Source organism: Vipera berus (genome assembly GCF_964194415.1).
Source record: "Vipera berus genome assembly, chromosome: 3".
NCBI classification, from domain to species: domain Eukaryota; kingdom Metazoa; phylum Chordata; class Lepidosauria; order Squamata; family Viperidae; genus Vipera; species Vipera berus.
Genome location: NC_138204.1, coordinates 210,702,987 through 210,728,415, shown reverse-complemented (window position 1 = coordinate 210,728,415; position 25,429 = coordinate 210,702,987). Strand labels below are relative to the sequence as shown.

General features: G+C 40.7%; 1 protein-coding gene across 1 annotated transcript in view; it reads left to right on the top strand.

Moving 5' to 3' along the window:
• COL22A1 (collagen type XXII alpha 1 chain) overlaps nt 1-25,429 on the top strand; it is a gene marked incomplete at both ends in the record, with an annotated part of 165,547 nt that overhangs the window by 105,614 nt on the left and 34,504 nt on the right. The window contains 11 exons of the mRNA XM_081324712.1: nt 2,763-2,816; nt 3,153-3,206; nt 5,499-5,552; nt 9,344-9,448; nt 11,689-11,733; nt 14,047-14,124; nt 15,192-15,227; nt 16,761-16,814; nt 20,638-20,682; nt 21,658-21,705; nt 22,465-22,578. Coding sequence (XP_081180838.1) covers nt 2,763-2,816; nt 3,153-3,206; nt 5,499-5,552; nt 9,344-9,448; nt 11,689-11,733; nt 14,047-14,124; nt 15,192-15,227; nt 16,761-16,814; nt 20,638-20,682; nt 21,658-21,705; nt 22,465-22,578 — 687 coding nt within the window. The remainder of the gene's footprint in view (nt 1-2,762; nt 2,817-3,152; nt 3,207-5,498; nt 5,553-9,343; nt 9,449-11,688; nt 11,734-14,046; nt 14,125-15,191; nt 15,228-16,760; nt 16,815-20,637; nt 20,683-21,657; nt 21,706-22,464; nt 22,579-25,429) is intronic.

Below are 25,429 nucleotides of genomic sequence, written 5' to 3'. Positions count from 1 at the left end.
GGGCCGGTGCTCATCTCCGTTTCAAAGCCGAAAAGCCAGCGCTTGTCCGAGGACGTCTCCGTGGTCATGTGGCTGGCATGACTAGACACCAAAGGCGCACGGAACGCTGTTACCTTCCCACCGGAGTGGTCCCTATTTTTCTACTTGCATTTTTACGTGCTTTCGAACTGCTAGGTTGGCAGAAGCTGGGACGAGTAACAGGTGCTTACTCTGTTACGCAGCACTCGGGATTCGACCCGCCAAACTGCGGACCTTCTGATCGACAGGCTCAGCGTCCTAACCCACTGAGTCACCACATCCCTTAAGACATTGATACAGCTAACCTAAAGTCCTCTTGTACTGTCTGAATTGGCAATCCCAACTGAGCTGTCTTTTATGTATTGATTTGCTTGCTTGGCCATCTGAGGAGATAGCCATCCCAATGTTTCAAGGGGACCTGGTCACTTCAGTGGTATCCTTGAAAGTCAGATGATAAACAGGCAGAATTTATTTATTTATTATTTATTTATTAATTTAATTTGTATACCGCCCTTCTCCCTAGGGACTCAGGGCGGTGAACAGGGCAATACATAAAAACTAGATACAAAAATTAAAATTATTAAAACATGATTAAACAATGCCCATAAATTAATACAAATTTAAAATTAAAGTCATTTATAAAAATCCCACCCCATCCCATCAGGCCAGAATTGATCTTTAAGAGGTTTATAAGTTAATATTCATCCATCTGTCTCTCTTCCCATCTGTGGAGTGAAATCAGAATGGTTGGACAAAACTAACCAAGGAGAGAAGCAACCTAGAACTAAGGAGAAATTTTCTGACAGTTAGAACAATCAATCAGTGGAACAACCTGTCTCCAGAAGTTGTGAATTCTCCAACACTGGAAGTCTTTAAGAAGAGACAGGACAGCCATTTGTCTGAAATAGTATAGGGTTTCCTGCCTGAGCAGGGGGTTGGACTAGATAACCCCCAAGGTCCCTTTCATTGTCATTATCATTATTATTGTTGTTGTTGTTGTTCTTGTTGTGCTTTGGAATGGAATGGGTTCAAAAAATAATATAAAAACAAACATTCATTGTTTATAGGTATAAGTAAAAATACATCAAACTCATACTCTAAGATTAAATTTGTCTCCCGATACTCCCATGTAACACCTCTACTCCGCGAGCTGCATTGGCTTCCGGTTGCCCTTCGGGTGAGATTCAAGGTGCTGGTGATGACCTATAAAGCCCTAAATGGCTTGGGTCCGGGATATCTGAGGGAACACCTGCTGCCAGCATCAAGCTCCCTTCGTCCAGTGCGCTCCCACAGGGAGGGTCTTCTCAGGGTGCCGCCGGTTAAAGATTGCTGGCGGGTAACACCCAGGGGTAGGGCCTTTTCAGTGGGTGCGCCTGCCCTGTGGAACCAGCTGCCTGCGGAGCTTAGGACTGTCCCCGACCTCCGTTCATTCCGCCGGGACCTGAAGACCTGGCTCTTCGAGCTCTCTGGCCCAGGCTGAGAATTTTTTAATTTTAATTTTAATTGGGTTTTTTACTGTTCTCAGGGTTTTATTTAATCTTTTTTAATTTGTTTTAACGTTTGTATTGACTCTCTTTTAAATGCCCTGTAAACTGCCCTGAGTCCTTCGGGAAAGGGCGGTATATAAATCTAAATAAATAAAATAAATAAATAAATAAATAAATTATTTCCATAATCCCAAATAATTCTAATTATCAATTCAACTTTTCAGTTGTTTTTTTTAAAAAATCAGTAGGAATAAATATAACAATTTCTGTACTGACTTTAACCATGTGTACTTGAATATAGAATAAGCAAATCTTCTAATTTGTCGCACATTCTGATTGAATTTAAGATTCTATTGTTGATCATGTGACAGACTTCATGCTTTTCCAGTATAATTAATTGCTGGACATAGAAACTGCAATATAATTGTTATGATCACTATGAACATATCAGAGTAATTAAAATCTCACATAAATATAACTTTATTTCTTCTTCATTTTTCAAAAGATCTGCCACTGGTGTTTGAAAGTATCATCTGTGTCTTCTCCTTTGTTGGCCAGGTTGTTGTGACCAACAACATTATAACTTTTATTTGTTGTTCATCTTATTGTTATCACATCTCCAAGTTCATTTATGTCAGGGGTCTTCAAACATGCCGGCTGAGGAATTCTGGGAGTTGAAGTCCATGAGTCATAAAAGGGCCAAGTTTGAAGACCCCTGCTTGTGGACTTGAAGTCCCAGAATTCCTCAGCCAGGCATGCTGGCTGAGGAATTCTGGGAGTTGAAGTCCACGAGTCATAAAAGGGCCAAGTTTGAAGACCCCTGCTTGTGGACTTGAAGTCCCAGAATTCCTCAGCCAGGCATGCTGGCTGAGGAATTCTGGGAGTTGAAGTCCATGAGTCATAAAAGGGCCAAGTTTGAAGACCCCTGATTTATGGAGATTGCTGAGTAGGAATGAATACCCTTAACACTTCTCCTTTCCTTTTGCTTCTGCTTCTCCTTTCCTTTTGCTTCTGTTCCTTTTGAACAAATAGTATCCTTTAAAATAAGATGATAAAGACCTGGGTATCTCAGCTTGATGTTCAGGTGTTATTATCTTTTAGTGAATGAAACCAAGGCGCAGCATTATTTTCCTTCAGTTATTGAAATTCCTTCAACCACTATCTTGGCATGGAGTCAACTTGCTATATTGACTTCCTCAGCTTCTGCATCTTTGACTCTTCTATCTATTAGACTGAACCCTTGTTTCTTTTCCTTAGGGACTGAAAGGAGAAGAAGGGGAAGTTGGTCATCCTGGACCTCCAGGAGAAATTGTAAGTAACTGCCTTAAGAATATTTTTTTCCAGGTAGATAAAGATTTAACAAACACTGGGATATTTAAGAGCCTTTCCATACCTGAACCAGTGTCATTGCAGTGTTGATCCCGAAAATAAATCTAGGGAATAAATATTGTTAGCAGACAAAACACAAAGGTGATTCTGTGTGAGAGTCCACCCCTTTCTCCTATTTATAGGGAGAGTCCACAGGCATCGAGTGGCCACTAGATTTAAAGGAAGAAATAAAATAACACTTGAGACCAAATTTACATAAATATCGTTTATGAGCACCAATATATTCTTCAAACCTGTGGTTATGATTTATTTTAACAGGGTATCCCTGGACTTGCAGGACCACCTGGCCCACGTGGTTTGCCTGGGAATGTGGTGCGTATACAATGACAAGGAAAAGCCAGTTATTTGGAAGAAGAGCAGTTGTGCATTTGTTCACCAGCTAAATCCACACTGATTGTGCTGGTGATTCATCACCTTTGAAGGGGATGGGATTTTACCTCTATCAACTGCACCCACAACTTGCATGACTTCTTCCTTGGGACCTGCTGTCCACATCTTCTTCCCTTCTTGTTTACTTCCTGTTTTATTGCTTTGGGTGTCTAGGGAGATACAAAGTTCTGTTTCTTGCTCTTCTAGCATTCTCAGCCACTGTTATTTGATGCTATTATTTGATAATGTTGTCTCTCCATCTTCTTCCGGGTCTGCCTCGTGTCTTTGGCCATCTCCTCTTTCTGTATATGTCTTGCACAGTATGGAATCCTATTTTATTAGTTAAATACAGGAACAAGGTTGCAATGGACTGGAAGTACAGGAAGTCTTCAAATTACAGCTGGTCTCTTACCATGAAAAAAAAGTTACTTATGTCCATCCTCAAAGTTATGACTGCCACATACCCTACAGTCATGTGAGGGGTATTTTGACAGCTTGGCAATCAGCTGACATTCATGATGGGTTGCAGCATCTTGTGGTCATGTGACTGTGTTTTGCAACTATTTTACCATTTTCCAGCAAACAACTCCCATTGGATAAGCTAGATTTGGACTTACAATCATATGACTTGCTTAGTAAACACATGACTCATTTATTAACTGTCATAAAATTGAGTCCAGTGATATGGTGACTCAACATATGACTCCATGATTTGCAACCAAAATTCCAGGCAAAACTGAGGTTGTAAGTTGAGGATTTACACCCACGGACTCTGAGTTAAAATGTCAGCGAAAGGATCCATGATGTGTACTATGTAGTTTTTTTTTTTTTGCTTCAACTCATCCTGGGAAAATGAGTTCAATGCCTTTCTTGTAGTCTGTTGAACTGTTCTTATGAGTCAAGATTTTTTTTCCCCCCAACATGAACTTGGAATCTATCTCCCTGTAACGTAACTGCAAGAAGCAGGTTTTCTAAAAGACTCTGGAGTATATATCTGGCTGTTTCAATGTGATGTCATTTTGTGGGAACAAGTCGTCTTCCCAATAAAAGGAAAGGAACTTTCAGTGCAAAAAATGGTCCTTGCTGTTTTCTTATCCTTTTTCTCTCTGCTTCGAAAGAGCTATGGGACTCCGGTCACATTCTTTGAAAAATAATTGAAATCCGTTGCAAGACACAAAGCTATATTTTACTTCAACATGCAGCTGCAAGGATGCCTTTAATTGCCCTTGGATGAAAAAGTACAGCGTCTGCTGCCCAATATAGCATACAAATATTTACGATAAACAATGTTGAGGTGTTTTTAATGGGAAATGATGTACAAACATCCTCAAGGAATAAATATGGAACATTTAATAAAAATTCCATGACAAAATATTCACGAGTAGTAATTAAAGTGATGATTACAATTTTCATTAGTTTGTTTGTTTGTTTGCATCCTGTTTTTATTTTTATTTTTTACAAATAAAAAAGTCCTTCAGGAATAGGGCGGTATATAAATTCAACTAATAATAATAATAATAATAATAATAATAATAATAATAATAATAATAATAATAATAATAATAATAATAATAAATAACTCAATGTAGTTAACATATTCCATACATCTTCCTCCTCCTATTTTCCCCACAAAAAACAACCCTGTGAAGTGAGCTGGGATGACGTATAGTGACTGGCCCCAAGTCACCCAGCTTGCTTTCAGAACTAAGGCAGGGCTAGAAATCACTATCTCCTAACTGATTGGTCCAAAGTTACCCAACCGGCTTTCAGGCCTAAGGTGGGACTAGAACTCTCAATCTCCTGGTGATTGGCCCAAAGTCACCCAGCCAGCTTTCATGTCTAAAGTGGGACTAGAACTCACAATCTCTTGGTGATTAGCCCAAAGTCACCCAGCCAGCTTTCATGTCTAAAGTGGGACTAGAACTCACAATCTCTTGGTGATTAGCCCAAAGTCACATAGCCAGCTTTCAGGCCTAAGGCGATACTAGAATTCATAGTTTACTGATGATTATCCCAAAGTCACCCAGCTGGTTTTCATGCCTAAGATGAAACTAGAACTCACCCTATCTTGCTTTCTAGCCTGGTGGGTTAACCATTAGACCAAACTGGCTCTTCAGGTTTATTGTTGCAAATAATCTGTTTAATTTTCCACATACCTGAATCAAGCTCATATAATTCCCAATCAACTTGTTCAATAGAAAAAAAATGATTTGTTGCATTTTGTTTTCTTCACAGGGTATACCAGGAGCTGCTGGTCAGCCAGGAACTGTTGGACAAAAGGGAGAAAAGGTGAAAAGATGGATCCACAGCTAAGTTGTAATGGTTATTTGCAGGAGGGAAAGGGTGACGGCTAAACATTAAAAGAGTTACAGGTAGTCCTTGACTTATGACCACAGTTGGAACTTCCGTCACTAAGTCATTAAATGAATTGCACCGGCATCTTGGGAATTTCAGATTATTCCACCTTTAACCATGGGGGGGTGAGATATTACCCCCCCCCGTAGATAGGGCTCGCAACTTGGGTGTCCTCCTAGACTCACATCATATAGGAGCCGTGACTAGGGGGGCCTTCGCCCAGGTTCGCCTGGTGTGCCAGTTGCGGCCCTATCTGGACTGAGATGCCTTGCGCACAGTCACTCATGCGCTCATGACCTCCCGTTTGGACTACTGCAATGCTCTCTACATGGGGCTGCCCTTGAGGACTACTCAGAGGCTTCAGCTGGTGCAGAATGCAGCCGCGCGAGTGGTGGGGGGGTTTCCCGATACTCCCATGTAACACTTCTACTCCGCGAGCTGCATTGGCTTCCGGTTGCCCTCCGGGTAAGATTCAAGGTGCTGGTAATGACCTATAAAGCCCTAAATGGCATGGGTCCAGGTTACTTACGGGAGCACCTGCTGCCGGCATAAAACTTCCCTCCGCCCAGGGCGCTCCCACAGAGAGGGCCTCCTCAGGGTGCCACCAGTCAGAGAATGCCGACTGATGGCCCCCAGGGGGAGGGCATTCTCTGTGGGTGCGCCTGACCTTTGGAACTGTTTACTGGTTGAGCTCTGGATGGCTCCCGACCTTCGCTCCTTCTGACGTGACCTAAAAACATACTTATTTGAACAAGCCGGCCTGGTCTGATGGGTTTGGGGTATTTTAATATTAACTGTATTAATTTTTATTGGAATTGGGCTGTATTATTTAATTATTTTTGAACTTTTGTACATTGTATTTTTATTGTATTTGCCCTGTACACCGCCCTGAGTCCTTCGGGAGAAGGGCGGTATAGAAATTAAATTATTATTATTATTATTATTATTATTATTATTATTATTATTATTATTATTATTATTATTATTATTATTATTATTATTATTATTATTATTATCATCATCATCATCTTTTTGACATGGTCATTAAGCAAACCGCTGTGGTCATTAAACAAATCATAATGTCATTAAGCAAATCTGTCTTCTACCATTGATTTTGCTATTGGAAGACCACTGGGAAGGTTGCAAATGGTTGTAACATGTTTATGGGATGCTGCAACCATTATAAATATACAACAGTTGTCACATCCCCAAATTTTGACCATGGGATACTAGGGTGGTTGTAAGTGTGAGGAGTCAGTTTTTTCAGTGCTTTCATAACTATGAATGGTCATTAAATGAAATGGGTGCAAGTCAAGGATGACCTGTATAGTGACATAAAATGCCATATCTTACAAATGCCATCAAACATTGTGATGCTAGTATGTTACAGTGGCATTGGCCTGACAAAATTACCATGTATGGGTCATCAATTTGGCTTGCTGTAGATACTACTTAAATCAGAGGTCCCCAACCTTTTGGGTACCCGGGACCAGTTCCGTGGAGAAAGCTTTTTCCACAGACCGGAGAGTGTGTGGTTTTGTGTGCTGCCTGCATCCTGCAAATGGGGCTTCGCTTGTTTGTGCTGACCAGTTGCTGGCATGTCGTGGCCCGGTACCAGTCCATGGACCGGGGGTTGGGGACCCCTGGCTTAAATAATATGCAAACCTCATTATGCATTAATTAAAGTAGTTTCCTGTACAGTCTTTTATCTCCTCTATCTGATGTTGTGCATGTCAAATATTGTCCTGTACTAGCTGAACAGCAGTAAGCAGCAATTAGTACTCTTCAAACAGTTTTATTAGCTCAGCCATGGCAGTTAATGCTAGAGCTATCGTCTGTAAATTAGACAGAGAAAGCTTTGCAGGGAAGTCACCTCTTCTTGTAGTTTGTAGCAGTGGCTTAAACACAACCAAGAAGAGAATGTCTGATAGTCTAAGGCCAAAGAAGTCTACAATATCCAGGCTGGAGGTTGTAATCCAAACAACTGCTGGTAGGACAAGAAATCAGGAGAAATCAAGAATACGAAGCCAGAGGAATGCAGGTCTAACACGGCAAACAGAGCAAAGGAGTTTGAACCTTTGCATAATTAGAGGATTTAATGCAGGGGTGTCAAACTCAATTTCATTGAGGGCCGCATCAGCATTGCGGTTGCCCTCAGGGGGCCGGGTGGGTGTGGCCAGAGTGGGCGTGGCCTACTGGGTGGGCGTGGCTAGAGTGTGTATGGCCTACTGGGGGGGCATGGCCAGCTCTACATCGTTCGCATCAAGGGTGCCTATGGGGGCCTGGGCAGGAGTGGGACAGATCTGAGGGTCTTTGGCAGAAGGAGGGTCTCTGGGCCAGGGCCAAGGCAGTGGGGGCCGTTCCCTCACTGTTTCCAGGATGGCTTCGTGGGCCACATGAACCCACTTCACGGGCTGGATCTGGCCCCCGGGCCTTGTGTTTGACATGTTTGATTTAATGCCTTTTTTCTATAGGGGAGGCATGTCAATGTTGGCTGCTCAGACCTCCATAGCTAGCAATGTGGTTTTGAGCCTCCAAGTTCCCAAATTGAAGGTTCAGCTTCTTATTCTCCAAATTGGTAATGATTAGGTCTCAGTCATCATTCCTGGGAAGCTAATAGCATATTTCCTACCTAACTATAGGCTGAGAATCTGCCTATTCAGCTTCCAGATTAGAGAAATTGATGATACATACTTCCTTTTGCTAGCCTTTACATTCCAAATGTCTTCAATTGGGTGTTGTTGTGATATTGGTTCCTCCAAACCATGCATGGGTGACAAAGGAAGACAAATGATGTAAGTCTGAGGGTCTCATCATGCAAATGGCACAACCTGCACACTTGTGTCTGCAATCTGATTATAGAATTGTTCCATTTGTGATGATGTCATCATTACATATGGTCATCATGGCAAAATCACTGGTTTGGGCCTGTATTTTTTTATTACTTCTGTGTCATTATCCTCAAAGTCACACAGAGGGTATTGAAGAGTTAGGATATATCCAAATCCTTCAGGTCAGTTTTGTGATTTTATACCAATGAGATATTTTAGAGATTATAATATAACATAAAATAGGTCTGATGGGTTTGGGGTTGGATTTAGTTTTAACACAGTTTTATTATTGTATTATATTGGGCATAATTATTTAATCCTTTTTAACTTCTTTTTAACTTTTGTATTTATATTTTGATATTTATTGCCCTGTACACCACCCTGAGTCCTTCGGGAGAAGGGCGGTATAAAAATTTAATAAAATAAATAAATAAATAAATAAATAAATAAATAAATAAATAAATAAATAAATAAATAAATAAAAATAAAAACTTGTTAAGGATAACTTAAGGATGTGTTTTTCACGTCCTACATTCTCCTCATTGGTGGTTGCTTTAGTTTCATTATTTCTTTGTCATGCAAAGATGGATGGATAAACTGTATAAACTCCATGCTCGAAGGAAAGCTGGTGCAACGAGGCTATTAAAAGTCCATGTGATGTAAAGAAGTATTTGCAGTCCAAATACTGAAGTGCTTATATTGATTTCCACAAGGTTTTTAGAAGAAAGTTCTAGATTTTTTTTTCTTGGCTTCTCTATTGAGGAGAAACAGGTGGTGAGCCATCCAGAGACCTTCCCAGTCTGAATGAAAACCTTTGATGTTGATTAATGAAATACGTAGCCTGCCGCATAGCCTGTCTTAATTGTCAATCTATTCCCGTTGCCTTTTCTGCAGGGAGAACCTGGTAAGGATGGAAAATTAGGTCCACCTGGTCCTACAGGTGAACCAGGAGCTGTTGGACAACCTGGATTACCTGGAAAGGGTCGAGATGGAGAAAGGGTAAATTTAATTCCTAAACTAGTTGTAAAAGCAGATACCTGAGACTCCCTTGGCTTGCAAGGAGATCAAATCAGTCAATCTAAGAGAAACCAACCCTGTCTATTCTTTGGAAGGGCTGAAGATGAAGATGAAGCTCAAATACATTGGCCACCTAATGAGAAGAGAGGACTCATTGGAAAAGAACCTGATGTTGAGAAAGATGGAAGACAAAATGAGAACAACAGAGGATGAGATGGTTAGATAGTGTCATCGACAAAATGAACATGAATTTAGGCAGACTCCAGGAGACACTGGAGAATGGGGAGGGGTCTGGCATACTGTGGTCCATGGGGTTGCAAAGAGTCAGTAACTTAGTAACTGATCAACAAAAGCAGACACTTGTCACTTTTAAAATGATTGGTCCAATTTACTCATTTTATGAGTTATAATTCTATGCCACAGTATTCTCTACTTTGTCATTGGTTTGCCTGAACAACATTTTTTGCATTTTCAATGTCATCCCTTCTCTTACGAACTGTGAATATGCCCAGAAACACAGTATCAGGGGGAAAAAAAGCATATTAAAAAGACTATGTCAGAAATGCCGCTACTATTATTCACTCCTGCCAAGTTTTAATTTGATTGGGTTGCATGTATCCTTCTGCATCCTGGCAACCATTAGAGCAAAGAAACTGAAATTGGAAGAACAATAGGTTGAACAAATTGTGCAATTAAAGATGAAAGCACAAAACTTGTGAGCTCTTGTAATTAGGCAATCTTCTCTGTGATTCAATGACTGTGTTTGCCAGTGATTTAGTGATTGGCATAGCTGCTTTTCTGGGTTCATGAACTACACTGAATCATCAACTAACCCAGTAAGCTGGGCTTGTAGAAGTGTTATGCCACACCTACACATACACAGTTAAAACTAAGTGAGATATGTACAAACAGAGCTTATGTATAAATTTGGAAGAAGAAAATTTCTTTAGCACCTCGTGCAATAGACTCCAAAGAGAAGCTAATTATTAGAAGACTAAATATTAACTAGGCTTTTAGGAAGCAAGCAATAGTTATTCATTTATTTAATGTATATGCCACCCATCTCACTCTAAAAAGGGGATTTGGGAGGACATTAAAGGAATTTGATGGAATGACACGTAGGAAGTGAAAGTACTTTCAATTGGTCTCCATCCCAAAAAAACAACATGTAAATTACTTCCTCAAACTTAAAAGGCCCTATTACATTCTGTTTAGTTCAAAAAAGAAAGAATATCGGATTACTTGGTATACAAAGTATTAGCAGTTCACTCCAAATGTCAGAAAAGAGAAGAAAATCCCATCCTAGTTGTGATCTATTCAAACCTTTTCACCCTATAGCTTGCATTTACCTGTCAGTGATACAATTAAAATAATTTCCTTGATTCAAAAGAAGTGTTTCCTGATTGGTTTCTTAAGAATAACAGAGTGGCAAACAGCTTCAAGATTGTTGACTTCTTGTCCAAGCCCCTGAAGCACATCATAGCTTGGTTGAGATAACACAACCTGTTGGTTGGCGAACATGGCTTGAGTAGTTTGTGGGTTTGTAGGCCATTGTCTTTGTAAGTTATATGAACTGGACCAACAAAGTAAGCAGCTAAAGCACCAATTGGTTTGAAAATACTGTGCCATGTTTTCTGAACATAGTAATATACTGAACCTCAATGTAGTGGACCATTTGGGAATGGAACTATCAAATTTCTGTTGAATTTGAAAGGATGTGGATTGAATTTATGATATTTTGCTGTAGCCAAATTTAATGTAAATATAAATGGACCATCAAGACTACTTTGAATAACTTATCTATTATTTCAGAATAGAATTTCCAAACAAAAATGTTTCCCATTCCATCCAAAGTCTATTAAATTGAGGGTTTCTTTGTAACATATTCATCACCCAAGGGTTAAAGGCAGTGGTGGGATTCAGATATGTGAACAACCAGTTCTCTGATTGGATGCTGCTTCTGGAAGTTATTCTGGGCCTGGGCAACAAAAAAAAAATAGCTACCGGTTCTGCCGAAGTGGTGCGAACTGGCTGAATCCCACTACTGGTTAGGGGTTATTATTTGTTCTTTGTAAATGGGTTCCCCACATGTCTGTTCTTGAGAGTAAGCAGACCCAGGGCTGGAGTTCATGTTCATTTTCAGAGATCTAATAAATGGGTGTATTTGCTTTTCCAGTTGGGAGGATCATGCTAACTTCTTTTATATTTGTGTGTCTTTCCAGGGCGAAAGAGGTCCACCAGGTTTATCTGGATCCTTTGGGCCGAAGGTGAATATCTGCTTTGCCATTCTATGATAAACTAAGGATGGAGGTGCATTTCATGCTTGCAGAGGAACAGATCTGGCCAGACATTATTTCAGCAGGACTGGAGTGAAGGATGCCTCTACCCTGCTCAGAGATGATCTTTACCCAAGGTCTCTCAATCAGATGTAGTAGTTTCCCACCTCTGCTGGTGCAAAGAATGCTGTTTGGTCCATCTTTGGTCACTGCTGGGCTTCTGGCCATGAAAAGGTGGACTCTTGTGTTATGTTCAGCAGAGGAACATAACCCTTCCTCCTTCACTCCCTCCCTCCCCTCCCCTCCCCTGCCCTTCCTCCCTCCCCCCTCCCTCCCTCCCTCCCTCCCTCCCTTCCTTCCTTCCTCTTTTCCTACCTCCCTCCCTCCCTCCCTCCCCTGCCCTTCCTTCTTTCTTTCCTTCCTTCCTCCCTCCCTCCCCTGCCCTCCCTTCCTTCCTTCCTCCTTCCTTCCTTTCTTCCTTCCTTCCTTCCTTCCTTCCTTCTTTCCTTCCTTCCTTCCTTCCTTCCTTCCTTCCTTCCTCCCTCCTTCCCTCCCTCCCTCCCTTCCATTTGCCTTTCTAATCCAAGCAATAGGAAGTGCTATGAAACTCATCCTTTTATCCACCAGTTTTCAGAAGATCTTCCCACAGAAGATCTCCCTCCCTCCCTCCCTGCCCTTCCTTCTTTCCTTCCTTCCTTCCTCCCTCCCTCCCCTGCCCTTCCTTCCTTCCTTCCTTCCTTCCTTCCTTCCTTCCTTCCTTCCTTCCTTCCTTCCTTCCTTCCTTCCTTCTTTCCTTCCTTCCTTCCTTCCTTCCTTCCTTCCTTCCTTCCTTCCTCCCTCCCTCCTTCCCTCCCTCCCTCCCTTCCATTTGCCTTTCTAATCCAAGCAATAGGAAGTGCTATGAAACTCATCCTTTTTTCCACCAGTTTTCAGAAGATCTTCCCACAGAAGATCTCCCTCCCTCCCTCCCTGCCCTTCCTTCTTTCTTTCCTTCCTCCCTCCCTCGCTCCCCTGCCCTTCCTTCCTTCCCTCCCACCCTCCATCCCTTCCTTCATCCCTCCCTCCCCCCTTCCCACCCCCTCCATCCTTTCCTTCCTTCCTTCCTTCCTTCCTTCCTTCCTTCCTTCCCTCCTTCCCTCCTTCCTTCCTTCCTTCCTTCCTTCCTTCCTCCCTACCTTCCATTTGCCTTTCTAATCCAAGCAATAGAAAGTGCTATGAAACTCATCCTTTTTTCCACCAGTTTTCAGAAGATCTTCCCACAGAAGGGGAGACGATTGGATCTTTGTTTCCTGGCACAGTTGTGTGTGAGGGAGGCAAGGGAATCAGGGACTTTGATAATAGTGGTATGAAATAACGGGTCATCGTTGTAGTGAACTAGAGGAAGGGGGTGAAATCTGGGAAAGGATTCTTAAACCAGCTTCATTTGCAACCATTTGCAGGTGCAAGAGAAACAATTGAGAGATGCAACACACAAAAGCTCTAATTTTGTAGTAGGGGGCAGCATTAAACATAACAGCTATACAACAATGGGGGCTGATAATGAAAAGCCAGTTTTCTCTTTTTAAGCCAGGACTTATTTTTAATTGCAAGACAGAAAGCCATTTCAGAAAAGAATTTTGTCAGTGCAGATATTGATTTAAAAGTGAATGGTTCCATTAGAGAGTTTAAAGTCGATTTTGCACAAATTTCAACTTTGTCCGAATGTTTCAGTTTGGATTCCACTCAATTTTAAGTGAGTGCTTAAATCTTGAGAAGTAACAGAGACAAATTCTTTTAAAACATTAAAACAGAATAATGTGAATTGTCTTTGTGTTAAATTTTCAATCACAACATGTAGTTTAGAAATTAAAAAAAAGAAAGGAGGAAATAATACTGATGATAAATTCTATCTTTTCTGCCCAGTAAGGAAATTATTTGCAAAAATGTAAGTTTAAAGATTCATGTAAAACACATGAATGTATCACTCTTTATATTTGTATAACACTTTATAAAAAAAAATTCAATATAGGAATAAGATGGAATTACCTTAAAATTGGCAAGCCAAAGCACAGTAAAAGTCACCTTAATCAAATCTAGCCATCCCTACTTCTGTTTCTGTTATCTCTCTCTCTCTCTCTCTCTCTCTCTCTCTCTCTCTCTCTCTCTCTCTCTCTCTCTCTCTCTCTCTCTCTCTCTCTCTCTCTCTCTCTCTCTCTCTCTCTCTCTCTCTCCTTTTTTAATGTAAGATGGATATAACATAGTTGTTATAATTGGTCTGGAAAATAAATTTATTGATATATGCACTATTTAACTTGCCCTTGTCAGGGAGACAGAGGTGCTCCAGGTGTTCCAGGTCAACCAGGAGATAGAGGAACCCCAGGTGTTGGACTTTCAGGACCACTAGTAAGTATGGGACGTATTACTCACTAATTTGTGATGAATTTCAATGAGTCTTTCAAAGGTGAATCATGTTTGAAATGGTGGTCCACGTCTTCTACCTTGGGGCATGAATGATATCAATACATCACACAGACTAAGTTGCCTGCATCTCTACCAGAAGCAAAAATAAAAAAATAAAATGCTGATTATTTGACCAATAAAGGATCTGTCATAACAGTTCCCTTTTTGTCCTGCATCTTTAATACTTTCTGGGTAGCTTTGATTATTACTAATAGTCAGTGATTTTTTTGTAAAAAGGTGCCGGAACTCACGCATGTCATACAACCCACCTTGCCTACCCTACAAGGTTCCATCCAAAAAAGGTGCCAGAACTCCGTTCTGGGCATTCAATGACAAAAAAGCCCTGCTAATAGTATATTAATGTTGAAAAATAAAGCAAGTGGCATAATTAATTCTAAGATTAAATTTGTTGTGTAGAAAATTCACCAGATATAAAGTAAAAACAGGTCAAACATAATCCCTTGGTGAGTCAGTCATATTCTGAATCAAATCATTGATTTAGATTTGCAAAATCAATCCCATTTGAATCGGTCATTCCTATTGAAATGTCAAATTGTTTTTTTGGGGGGAAAAAACAATTCTGCCCATGTGCAGAAACATCCAAAACAGTTTGGAAACAGTCAAGTGTATGATTTAAGCAGACTTCTGGATTTTATTTGGAAAGTCAGTTCAGTTCTTAATCGCATTGCCTTCAAATTCAATTCTGTCTCAAACCTGAATGTTTGTAAAACTGTATAATTTTCAAAAGAATTAGCCAGAAATTTAGGGAGGGTTTGTTTGGGATAACTGTACCCTCTGATTAACATACATTTTCAGAATTTGTCCCTGTTGTAACATTCATTTGCTATTTAAGTGCCCACCTGTGTCAATGTTATTCATTATACACATGAAAGCATTGACTGAGATAGGTGGCTGCAAAAATTGAATGAATGAATGAATGAATGAATGAATGAATGAATGAATGAATGAATGAATAAATAAATTGAATGATTGCTGTCAATATTTTTCAGGGACCTATGGGACCTCCTGGAGACAAAGGGCCACCGGTACAGTAGGTCTTTCTAATTATATGCAGTGTGTGGTAGGAAATAGGATGGGAAGATTATTGTATTATATCACCTTTTGGTTTGCCAATGATAGTAGTAAATTCAGGTACATATCGTATCAGTAGCATCAATTACTCTAGAAATATTGAGTTGATTCTACATTCCCAAATGTCCTGCCTTATGACATTGCTTAGGCTCTATAGATATCCAGGCCCTAATGCCTTCCACAACTTCTGAGCCTTTTGAACAGAATACTCAAGGGCTGGATTATTAGGGGATTCATGAAAGGATAATTGTGCTGGTCATCTCTATTTCCATACTCTGTTCATTTGCTTCCACCTCCTTGGATAGAATGCATTTTCAGATGTTAGAGATCAGAGCATTATGCATAGTTCATCACCTTTAGAAAAAAAATCCTATACTGTATGTATAAGACAAGCTTGTCAAGGACAAGCTTCTCTTTGACATGGTTGCCTAGAAAGCTTTCATATATATATATATATATATATATATATATATATATATATATATATATATATATATATATATATATATATATATATATATATATATAATCTACTTTATTAATTTATTGCATTAATCATTATTTGGTTTATTTCAATTTCAACTCACTTGAAAAGGTGAAGTATGAAATTTCTGTAGAAGCATTGTTGAAAACTGCAGTACCCGAAGGTTGTTGTGATGAAAACATAACAAAGGAAACAGAGCAGCGTAACCTCTGTAGATGATGTCTGGGTAATTTAGACAAGCAAAGCTGATAAAATTCTAGGTGTGTTTAGTGTATGGATAAAACTTAGCAGGTGATGGATTCTACTATGTATCGCTTATGCTTTGACCGTTCGTTATTTTCTCTTTAAATCAACGGTATACAGGGGGACTCAGAACCACATGTCAGAGCGACCTTCAAAACTGTTAGCAAACTGTAATTTTAACATAAGAGGATAAATCAATAAAACACACGACCAGAGATTATTGGATTAATTAGTAATTAATGCTTATAGAAGCATACATTATTGAGGTTTCTTTTCCCCCTTCCTTCTGATCTCTACCATAACTATTTATTTTATTTTATTTATTTTTATTTTATTTTTATTACATTTATATCCCACCCTTCTCCGAAGACTCAGGGCGGCTTACAAGCTTAGCAGTAGCCTTCATTCTATGTATATGCCTGCTTATTAGGGCTTTCACACACACCCCAAGCGGCATCATTACAAAGTCAGCTTAATTGCCCCCAACAATCTGGGTCCTCATTTTACCTACCTGGGAAGGATGGAAGGCTGAGTCAACCTTGAGCCTGGTGGGACTCGAACCTGCACTAATTGCAGGCAGCTGGTGTTACTTAAGGAGGCATTAGCCCACTGCTCCACCAAGGCTCTTTAGACTCTTTAGAACGCTCTTGAAGACCAAGGATAATTCTTGCCCCAGATAAGTTTCTCCATCCATGATATAGAAAAATATAGTATCTAAGGTTTGAAATAATGCATCAAATCCTTCTTCTTCTTTCACCAGGGTCCTCGTGGTTTACCCGGCATCCAAGGCCCTCCTGGATTGACTGGTCAGGATGTACGTAAAAAGACCGATGGTTTATTAATTTATGAAATGCAATGGATTGTTGAGCAAAAATTGTGATACCAGAGGTAGCATAGTTTTCCTTGTCCAATCAGGAATATAATGGAATGCGCAGAAATGAATAGATTAACAATAATGATTAAAGATAAGACAGAGTGGGAGTATTATGAAATTTGGGGAAAATTTTACGAGTGGGTGAAAAAGAGAATATGCTTAAAAGACAGCTAATACAAATTTAGATGGAAGAAAAATGAGGAGATAAGGATATTATCATACCCAATATAGACATTGAAAATCCTGTAGCAAGTCACAAGGATTTTGGCAAATGATTTGGACATGGCTAAAAGAAATATTAAGACAAGAAGTTGAGTTTTGTCCAGAATTTTTCCTATTCGGCATAACAAAAGAGAAATACCCCAAAGACGAGTTGTATCTGATGATTCACATTATTACAGCAGCAAGAATGTCATTTGCCCAGAATTGGAAAAGGAGTGAAATTCCAGTAGAAAACGAGGTAATAAGGAAAATTTGGGAATGCGCAGAAATGGATAAATTAACTTTGGAAATTAAAAATAAAGACCAATCAGGTTACTACAAAATTTGGAATAAATTTTATCTTTGGCGGGAACAAAAGGAAGGTCTCTATTAGAATTTATAGATTGGTTGATTGTTCTAAGTATTGTATTATATATAATTGATTTGTATCTTAAGTGTATTTTATGTGTACATATACATATATGAATATTGTAGACAAGAAGGTATATCAGTCCATTTGTACCGTGTCCAATGTTTTAAATAATAAATTTAATAAAGTAAAAAAAAAAATTAAAAAAAAGAAAATCCAAGGAGAGGAGCTGCTCTGACATCACCCCTGAACTGTATCGGAAGAGGCATGGGAGGGAAGAAAGGAGAGGAGAGAGGGAAGAGAGTAGAGGAGGGGGAAGTAAGTAGGAAGGTTGGAGGGAAAGAGGAGGAGAAGTGGGGAGAAACGGGAGGGGAGTGGTGAGGGAAAGAGGAGAGGAGAGGAAGAAGAGGGAAGTAGGAAAGAAAGGAGAAAGGGAGAAAGAAAGTAGAAAAGAGGGAAGAGAGAGAAGGAGGGTGGATACAGTGAAAGGGGAAATGGACGAGCAGCACCCAAACTTACGTGTATGTATTTATGTATGGAGCGCCTGTTACTCGTCCCAGCTTCTGCCAACCTAGCAGTTTGAAAGCACATAAAAATGCAAGTAGAAAAATAGGGACCACTGCGGTGGGAAGGTAACAGCGTTCCGTGGGCCTTTGGCGTCTAGTCATGCCGGCCACATGACCACGGAGACGTCCTCGAACAAGCGCTGGCTCTTCGGCTTTGAAACAGAGATGAGCACCGGTCCCTAGAGTCGGAAACGACTAGCACGCATGTGCGGGGGAACCTTTACCTTTACCTTTACATCATTACTGATATAACAAATGTTAAATACTTGAAAAAAGGTTTATATTTCATTGGTTAGTTTGTGGTATATTAAAGGAACGGTGAAAAATAAAATAAATAAATAATATTTTGTTTAAAAAAACACACACCAGAAAACTAAAAAAAAAAATCACCCACAGAGACAATGCAGTTTCTTTTTAACTTGTTAGTGAAATAATAGCTCGTTGGTGAAGTAATTCCCTCAGCAGCGTACAAAGCAAAGAAGGTTACAACATAAGATGTAATCATTTCAATAATGCAATATTGATGAAGCAACCCATATAATCAATAAATAGAATGAACTCCCCTGTCTTAAAGGAAGAGGAAGTTTTGAGCAACAGGGAGGGAAAAAAATTGTCAGGACTCTAGCAATCCTGCCTAAAAGTATGTGATTAACCAATAAAAATCCATTCTTTTAATAACATTGGGTCTGTTTCATAATGCCCAAGGATGTGCAATTCGAAGAATAACTTATTATCCATACCTCATCTTTGCAGGACTTCAATCTGCAGTAATTGCTTCCTAGAAATCTTTCCTTTTCTATTTGTAAGGGAGATGGAAGCATAGAATGATGCAAACTTGCAAAAGGGAAATAATCGGTGAATTTCTTCTTGGTTTCTCTTCCCACGTGTCTCCTCTTCTAGCTGAGCTCAGCAAAGTAGAAACAGATAATTGCAGTAGTCAGCCAGCAGAAAGAAAGAAAGAAAGAAAGAAAGAAAGAAAGAAAGAAAGAAAGAAAGAAAGAAAGAAAGAAAGAAAGAGAGGAAGGAAGGAAGGAAGGAAGGAAGGAAGGAAGAAAGAAAGAGAAAGAAAGAAAGAAAGAAAGAAAGAAAGAAAGAAAGAAAGAAAGAAAGAAAGAAAGAAAGAAAGAAAGAAAGAAAGAAAGAAAGAAAGAAAGGAAAATATAGACAGATAGAAATAGGGGATAGAATTGATTCTCCCAAAATCTACTTTTACGCAAAGTGACATTGATGAATTAACTGAAAAACTCTAAATACAATCTCTTCTCTTTTTCAAAGACCTAGGTGGAAAGATTTCAAGTTATGATGGACTGTTTTCTTTTCAATGAGAAAAGAAATGGTCAACAAATTGCCCCCAGGTGGCCTCCAAGGTCTTTTTTTTAATATTTCCCCAGATTACATCAGGACCATGTCACCAGAATTCAGCAGAGACCCCTGAACATCAACATATGATGTAGAAACATCTTAAATGAAAACTGAACATAGAAAGACATGAACAGTACAGAATAACAGAGTTGGAAGGGACCTTGGAGGTCTTCTAGTCCAACCCCCTGTTCAGGCAGGAAACTATACCATTTCAAACAAATGGTTGTCCAGTCTCTTTTTAAAAACCTGAAGTGTTGGAGTACTGACAACTTCTGGAGGAAGGTTGTTCCAATGATTAATTGTTTTCACTGTCAGGAAATTCCTCCTGAGTTCTAGGTTGCTTCTCTCCTTGATTTAATTTCCATCCGTTGCTTCTTCTCCTGCCTTCAGATGTTTTGGAGAATAGGTTGACCCCATCTTCTTTGTTGCAACCTCTGAGATGTTGGAACACTGCTATCATGCCACCTTAGTCCTTCTTTTCATTAAATTAAACATATCCAATTCCTGTATTGACCACAAGAAACCGTGTTTTGTATTAAATTTGAAGACTTTAGGAAGCTCTCATAACTTCCTGAATCTTGCTACTTAGATGAATATGACTATTGTGAAAATAATTTTACGAATGGAACACATGGTAGCTAAAGAGAAAAACAAAACAAAACTTGGCATCTATGTATAAGGTAAAGGTTCCCCCGCACATGCGTGCTAGTCGTTTCCGACTCTAGGGGCCGGTGCTCATCTCCATTTCAAAGCCGAAGAGCCAGCGCTTGTCCGAGGACGTCTCCGTGGTCATCTGTCCGGCATGACTAGATGCCAAAGGCGCACAGAACGCTGTTACCTTCCCACCGGAGTGGTCCCTATTTTTCTACTTGCATTTTTACGTGCTTTCGAACTGCTAGGTTGGCAGAAGCTGGGACGAGTAACAGGCACTCACTCTGTTATGCGGCACTCGGGATTCGGCCCGCTAAACTTCCGACCTTCTGATCAACAAGCTCAGCATCCTAACCCACTGAGCCACCGTGTCCCTATCTATGTATACTTGAGTGTAATTGCATTGTATGGATGAACAACATATCCTTTGTGAAGCGTTTGATACCCATACGTGGTACCAAGAGAAGAGAATATTTGTAGTTCAGGTTCATCTATGAGACCCTTGAAGTGATAATGTTACGTAGTTTGGTAATGAAACATCTACAAGAACACCACTGTTCAGAGAGCAACAAGGACCCTATTGTTCTTTTTTTCTCTCCCTTTCTTTCTACAGGGTTTACCTGGAAATCCAGGAGAAAGAGGACTGCCAGGAAAACCAGTAGGTCACTGCACAACCTTTCTCTCTTTCTGTTCTCTTTCTTTTCATTGGCACGTTTCATTGAGAAATCAACAACTTTGTTCCAAGCAAGTATTTGTACTGCAGTACAGGACGTGAATACCTGAGAAGAAAACCATACCGTGTTGTACAAGGGTGGGCAACTAGGGCTCCTCCACAACCTGTGGGCTTCAACACCCAGATTTCCTGAGCCAGGAAATTTATTTATTTATTTATTTATTTATTTATTTATTTATTTATTTATTTATTTATTTATTTATTTATTTATTTATTTATTAAATTTTTATACTGCCCTTCTCCCGAAGAACTCAGGGCGGTGTATATCAAAATGTAAATACAAAAGTTAAAAAAGAGTTAAAAAGAATTAAATAATTATGCCCAATATAATACAATAATAAAAGTGTGTTAAAACTAAATCCAACCCCAAACCCATCAGACCAGGCCAGATTGTTCAAATAAATAACTTTTTAAATCGCGCCGGAAGGAGCGAAGGTCGGGAGCCATCCGGAGCTCAACCGGCAAGCGGTTCCACAGGTCTGGCACGCCCACAGAGAATGCCCTCCCCCTGGGGGCCACCAATCAACATTCTCTGATCGGAGACACCCTGAGGAGGCCCTCTCTGTGGGAGCGCACTGGACGGAGGGAAGTTGATGCCGGCCGCAGGTGTTGCCGTAGGTAATCCGGACCCATGCCATGTAGGGCTTTGTAGGTCATAACCAGCACCAATTGAATCCCACAGGTTACAAAGGGGCCATAGTTGCCCACCCCTAATGTTGTAGACATCTCTATCACTCTTAACTTACATCAGTGGTAGTGGAGCTGCTTCTCCTTTGTGGTCCTTCAAAAAGGCGTTTGATCAATGGGAAGATGATCTTTTACGTTTCTACCTTTGACACCAGATTTTCTGAAATGATCTCCGTAAGTGATATAGGTGTTTGTTTGTTTTTCTTCTCTTAGGGTTCCCCTCCTCTCCTTAACCCTGATGACATCAGACTGTTAGTTAAGGTAAGTTCTTTCCCCAGGTGTCCAAAGACCTACCTAACACTCAGGGAGCATTAATGTAAACCATCAAAGTCTATAAATGCTTGTAAAATGTATTGTGCATGCAGATTATAAGAAGGAGAGACTCAGGAGAAAATGTAGATCTGCCGAGGATGTTCATGAGAAGAAAAGAAATGCATTTATTTACTTCTCTTTTTTTCTCTCCTCTTGAGTAGTCTTCTTCAAGTCAAGATTAACTTTTGGTAAACATCATGAGCACATTTCTCTCTCTCTCTCTCTCTCTCTCTCTCTCTCTCTCTCTCTCTCTCTCTCTCTCTCTCTCTCTCTCTCTCTCTCTCTCTCTCTCTCTCTCTCTCTCTCTCTCTCTTGTTGTGAGGGGGTAGCAATATAAAAATCATTTGTCATTGTCTTCTTCTGGGACTTTTTTCCCACAGCTTCCCAATCTACTGCACAGTCTTGCTAGTCAGTACTGATCTTCCATTCTACATTTGGAAGGACCTTTACTGGGGCCGGTGCTGGCTCAAGGACTGATAGAGAGCACTAACTCAACTATGAGAAAGACACCAGAAGAGCTTTTTGAAGTGTATGATGTATGAAATAGTAAAGCATGGCTGTAATGTGTCGTGCCACAAGTCCACAGACAGAAACAAAGGCTTCTTCAATTTACATTCAATTCATAATTCACTACAACAAAGTCAAGGTAGACTTGCATCTGAGAAGAATTGTCTGCTGCTTCAATAACACTATGATTCCCCTCTTTAGGATATTTGCACTGATTGTCCCCCTGGACCATCTGGTCTCCCTGGAATGCCAGGACAGAAGGGTGATAAAGGCCTTCGAGGCTCACCCGGGAGTGATGGACCAGTTGGAAAAAGGGTAAGAAAGACTTCAAGCATAAGAGACAGAATAACAGAGTTGAAAGGGACTTTGGAGGCCTTCTAGTGCAACCCTCTGCTCAAGCAGGAGACCCTATACCATTTCAGACAATGGCTGTTCAATTTCTTCTTATAAACCCCCAGTGATGGAGCACCCGCAACTTCTGAAGGGAGGCCGTTCCACTGATTGACTGTTCTAACTGTTAGGAGATTTCTCCTTATTTCCAAGTTGGTTTTCTCCCTGATTAGTTTCCATCCTTGCTTCTTGTCCTGCCCTCTGGTGTTCTGAAGAATAGGTTGACCCCCTCTTCCTTGTGGCAGCCCCTCAAATATTGCTATCAGGTCGTCTCTTGTCCTTCTCTTGATTAGAATAGGATTATCTGCAGACTTTGCTGTACTTCCTTGTAGATGTACTCCTACAGGCTAGAGGGAGAAAGAGATTACCTCTGCTAGGATATTGGACAGATTGCCCTTGCATTAATAATAATCATTCTTTGGACACTTCACATTAGTGATTTATTGGGCTGCCTCTGTGATCTCCGTACATTTCTAATGTATCCCCAAGCAATGTCTAGGACAGGGGTAGGCAACCTCAGCTCTTTTATGACTCATGGACTTCAATTCCCAGAATTCCTGAGCCAGCTTGAAGTCCATGAGTCATAAAAGAGCCAAGGTTGCCTACCCCTGGTCTAGGAGATGTTATAAATCACTTAGGCTAGAAGTCCTGCCTGATTCTGTTTAGATGGTATCGAGATCTATGGCAAAATCATCAAACTGGTTCTTGTACAAGGTCCTAAAGTTCAGGCTTTTTCCTCCAAACATTAGGCCAGTCTATGGGGTAAGCCCATATTTTTATTTATTTTATTTAGATTTATATACCGCCCTTTCCCGAAGGACTCAGGGCGGTTTACAGGGCATTTAAAAAACAGTCAATACAAACGTTAAAACAAATTAAAAGAGATTAAATAGAACCCTGAGAAAATTAAAACCCAGTTAAAATTAAAATTAAAAATATTCTCAGCCTGGGCCAGAGAGCTCGAAGAGCCAGATCTTCAGGTCCCGGCGGAAAGAACGGAGGGTGGGGGCAGTCCTAAGCTCCGCAGGCAGCTGTTTCCACAGGGCAGGCGCACCCACTGAGAAGGCCCTACCCCTGGGTGTTACCCGCCGGCAGTCTTTAACCGGCGGCACCCTGAGGAGACCCTCCCTGTGGGAGCGCACTGGACGAAAGGAACATGATGCTGGCAGCAGGTGTTCCCTCAAATATCCCGGGCCCTCACCATTTAGGGCTTTATAGGTCATCACCAGCACCTTGAATCTCACCCGAAGGGCAACTGGAAGCCAATGCAGCTCGCAGAGTAGAGGTGTTACATGGGAGTATCGGGAGACCCCCATCACGACTCGCGCGGCTGCATTCTGCACCAGTTGAAGCCTCCGGGTGGTCCTCAAGGGCAGCCCCATGTAGAGAGCGTTGCAGTAGTCTAAACGGGAGGTCACGAGCGCATGAGTGACTGTGCGTAGGGCATCTCGGTCCAGGTAGGGTCGCAACTGGCACACCAGGTGAACCTGGGCAAAAGCCCCCCTGGTCACAGCTCCTATATGGTCTTCAAAAGTGAGCTGTGAGTCCAGGAGGACACCCAAGTTGCGAGCCCTATCAACAGGGGGTAACACCTCACCCCCCCATCGTTAGAGATGGAATAGTCTGGTTGACCCGAGATGCCGGTATGCACAGCCACTCAGTCTTGGCAGGATTGAGACGAAGCCTGTTTCTCCCCATCCAGACCCGGACCGCTTCCAGGCAACGGGACTACAGGATAAGACCCTGAATGAGAGATGTATCAATTGGCTTTTGCTGTTTCTGTTATGTGTGCTGTATAATCAGCCAGATGTTCAGACCTGGCATTTTTTCCCCACCTATTGAGTCCTTCCCAAAGACCTGGGATATGCAGATGTGGATGCTTGATGATGTTACACATATTATCCTAGGATGTAAGCTGTTTCAAGTAAAACTGCCTTTTGCAATTGACTGATGATCAATGTGCCAACGCCAATAGTGATCAAGTGGTGCTCAAGTAATATTGGGATTCCACCTAAGGCATCTATTACTATTGGTGTTACTTGTTTCTGTTATTATTGTTGTTCTTATTATTCTATTAACCTGGTTTTGTTCAGATTTATTTATTGAGGGGTCCTTGCTGCTCTCTGAGCTTGCTTGTTTTCTTGCAGACATTTCATGACCCAACTAGGTAACATCATCAGTGCTAGTAAGGAGTGCTGTTTGCTGTCAGTTTATATTCTGGTTTCTTGCCTGTCTGGGTGGGTCGGGGCGTTTTTAGAGATTCTTTGGTTGGGCTATTTACTAATGGCTCTTTGGCAGTTTCTTGATTGGGGTATTGCTTACTTGACTGTTGGTCTGATGTTAACCTTGGAGTTAATCTATGCTGATCTGAGTGCTGATTACTGGTGGAGAGGTGCTGGAGTCTTTTTCTCTTTTTGACTGGTTGATTGTCTCTCTTGCATAGTCTATGGATGTTGTTAATGTCTATGTGTTTATTGATGGCTGATTTGTCAGAGTGCTAGAAATTCTAGAAATTCCCTGGCGTTTTTGGATTTGCCCTGGTCTAGGATTGTCACATTTTCCCAATTGAAACTATGGTTAAATCTACCTATATAATTTTCATCATGGCTTTTGACTGCCAGTTGGTGTTCATGGATGCGTTCTGCCAGTTTTCTGCCTGTTTGTCCTACATACTGGTTGTTGAAGTTCTTACTTTATATGCTGTAGCTGACTCCTTATATATATATATATTCTGTGGTTGCTGGGTCTATTGGTTTGCTTAGAATGTTTTGAAGGG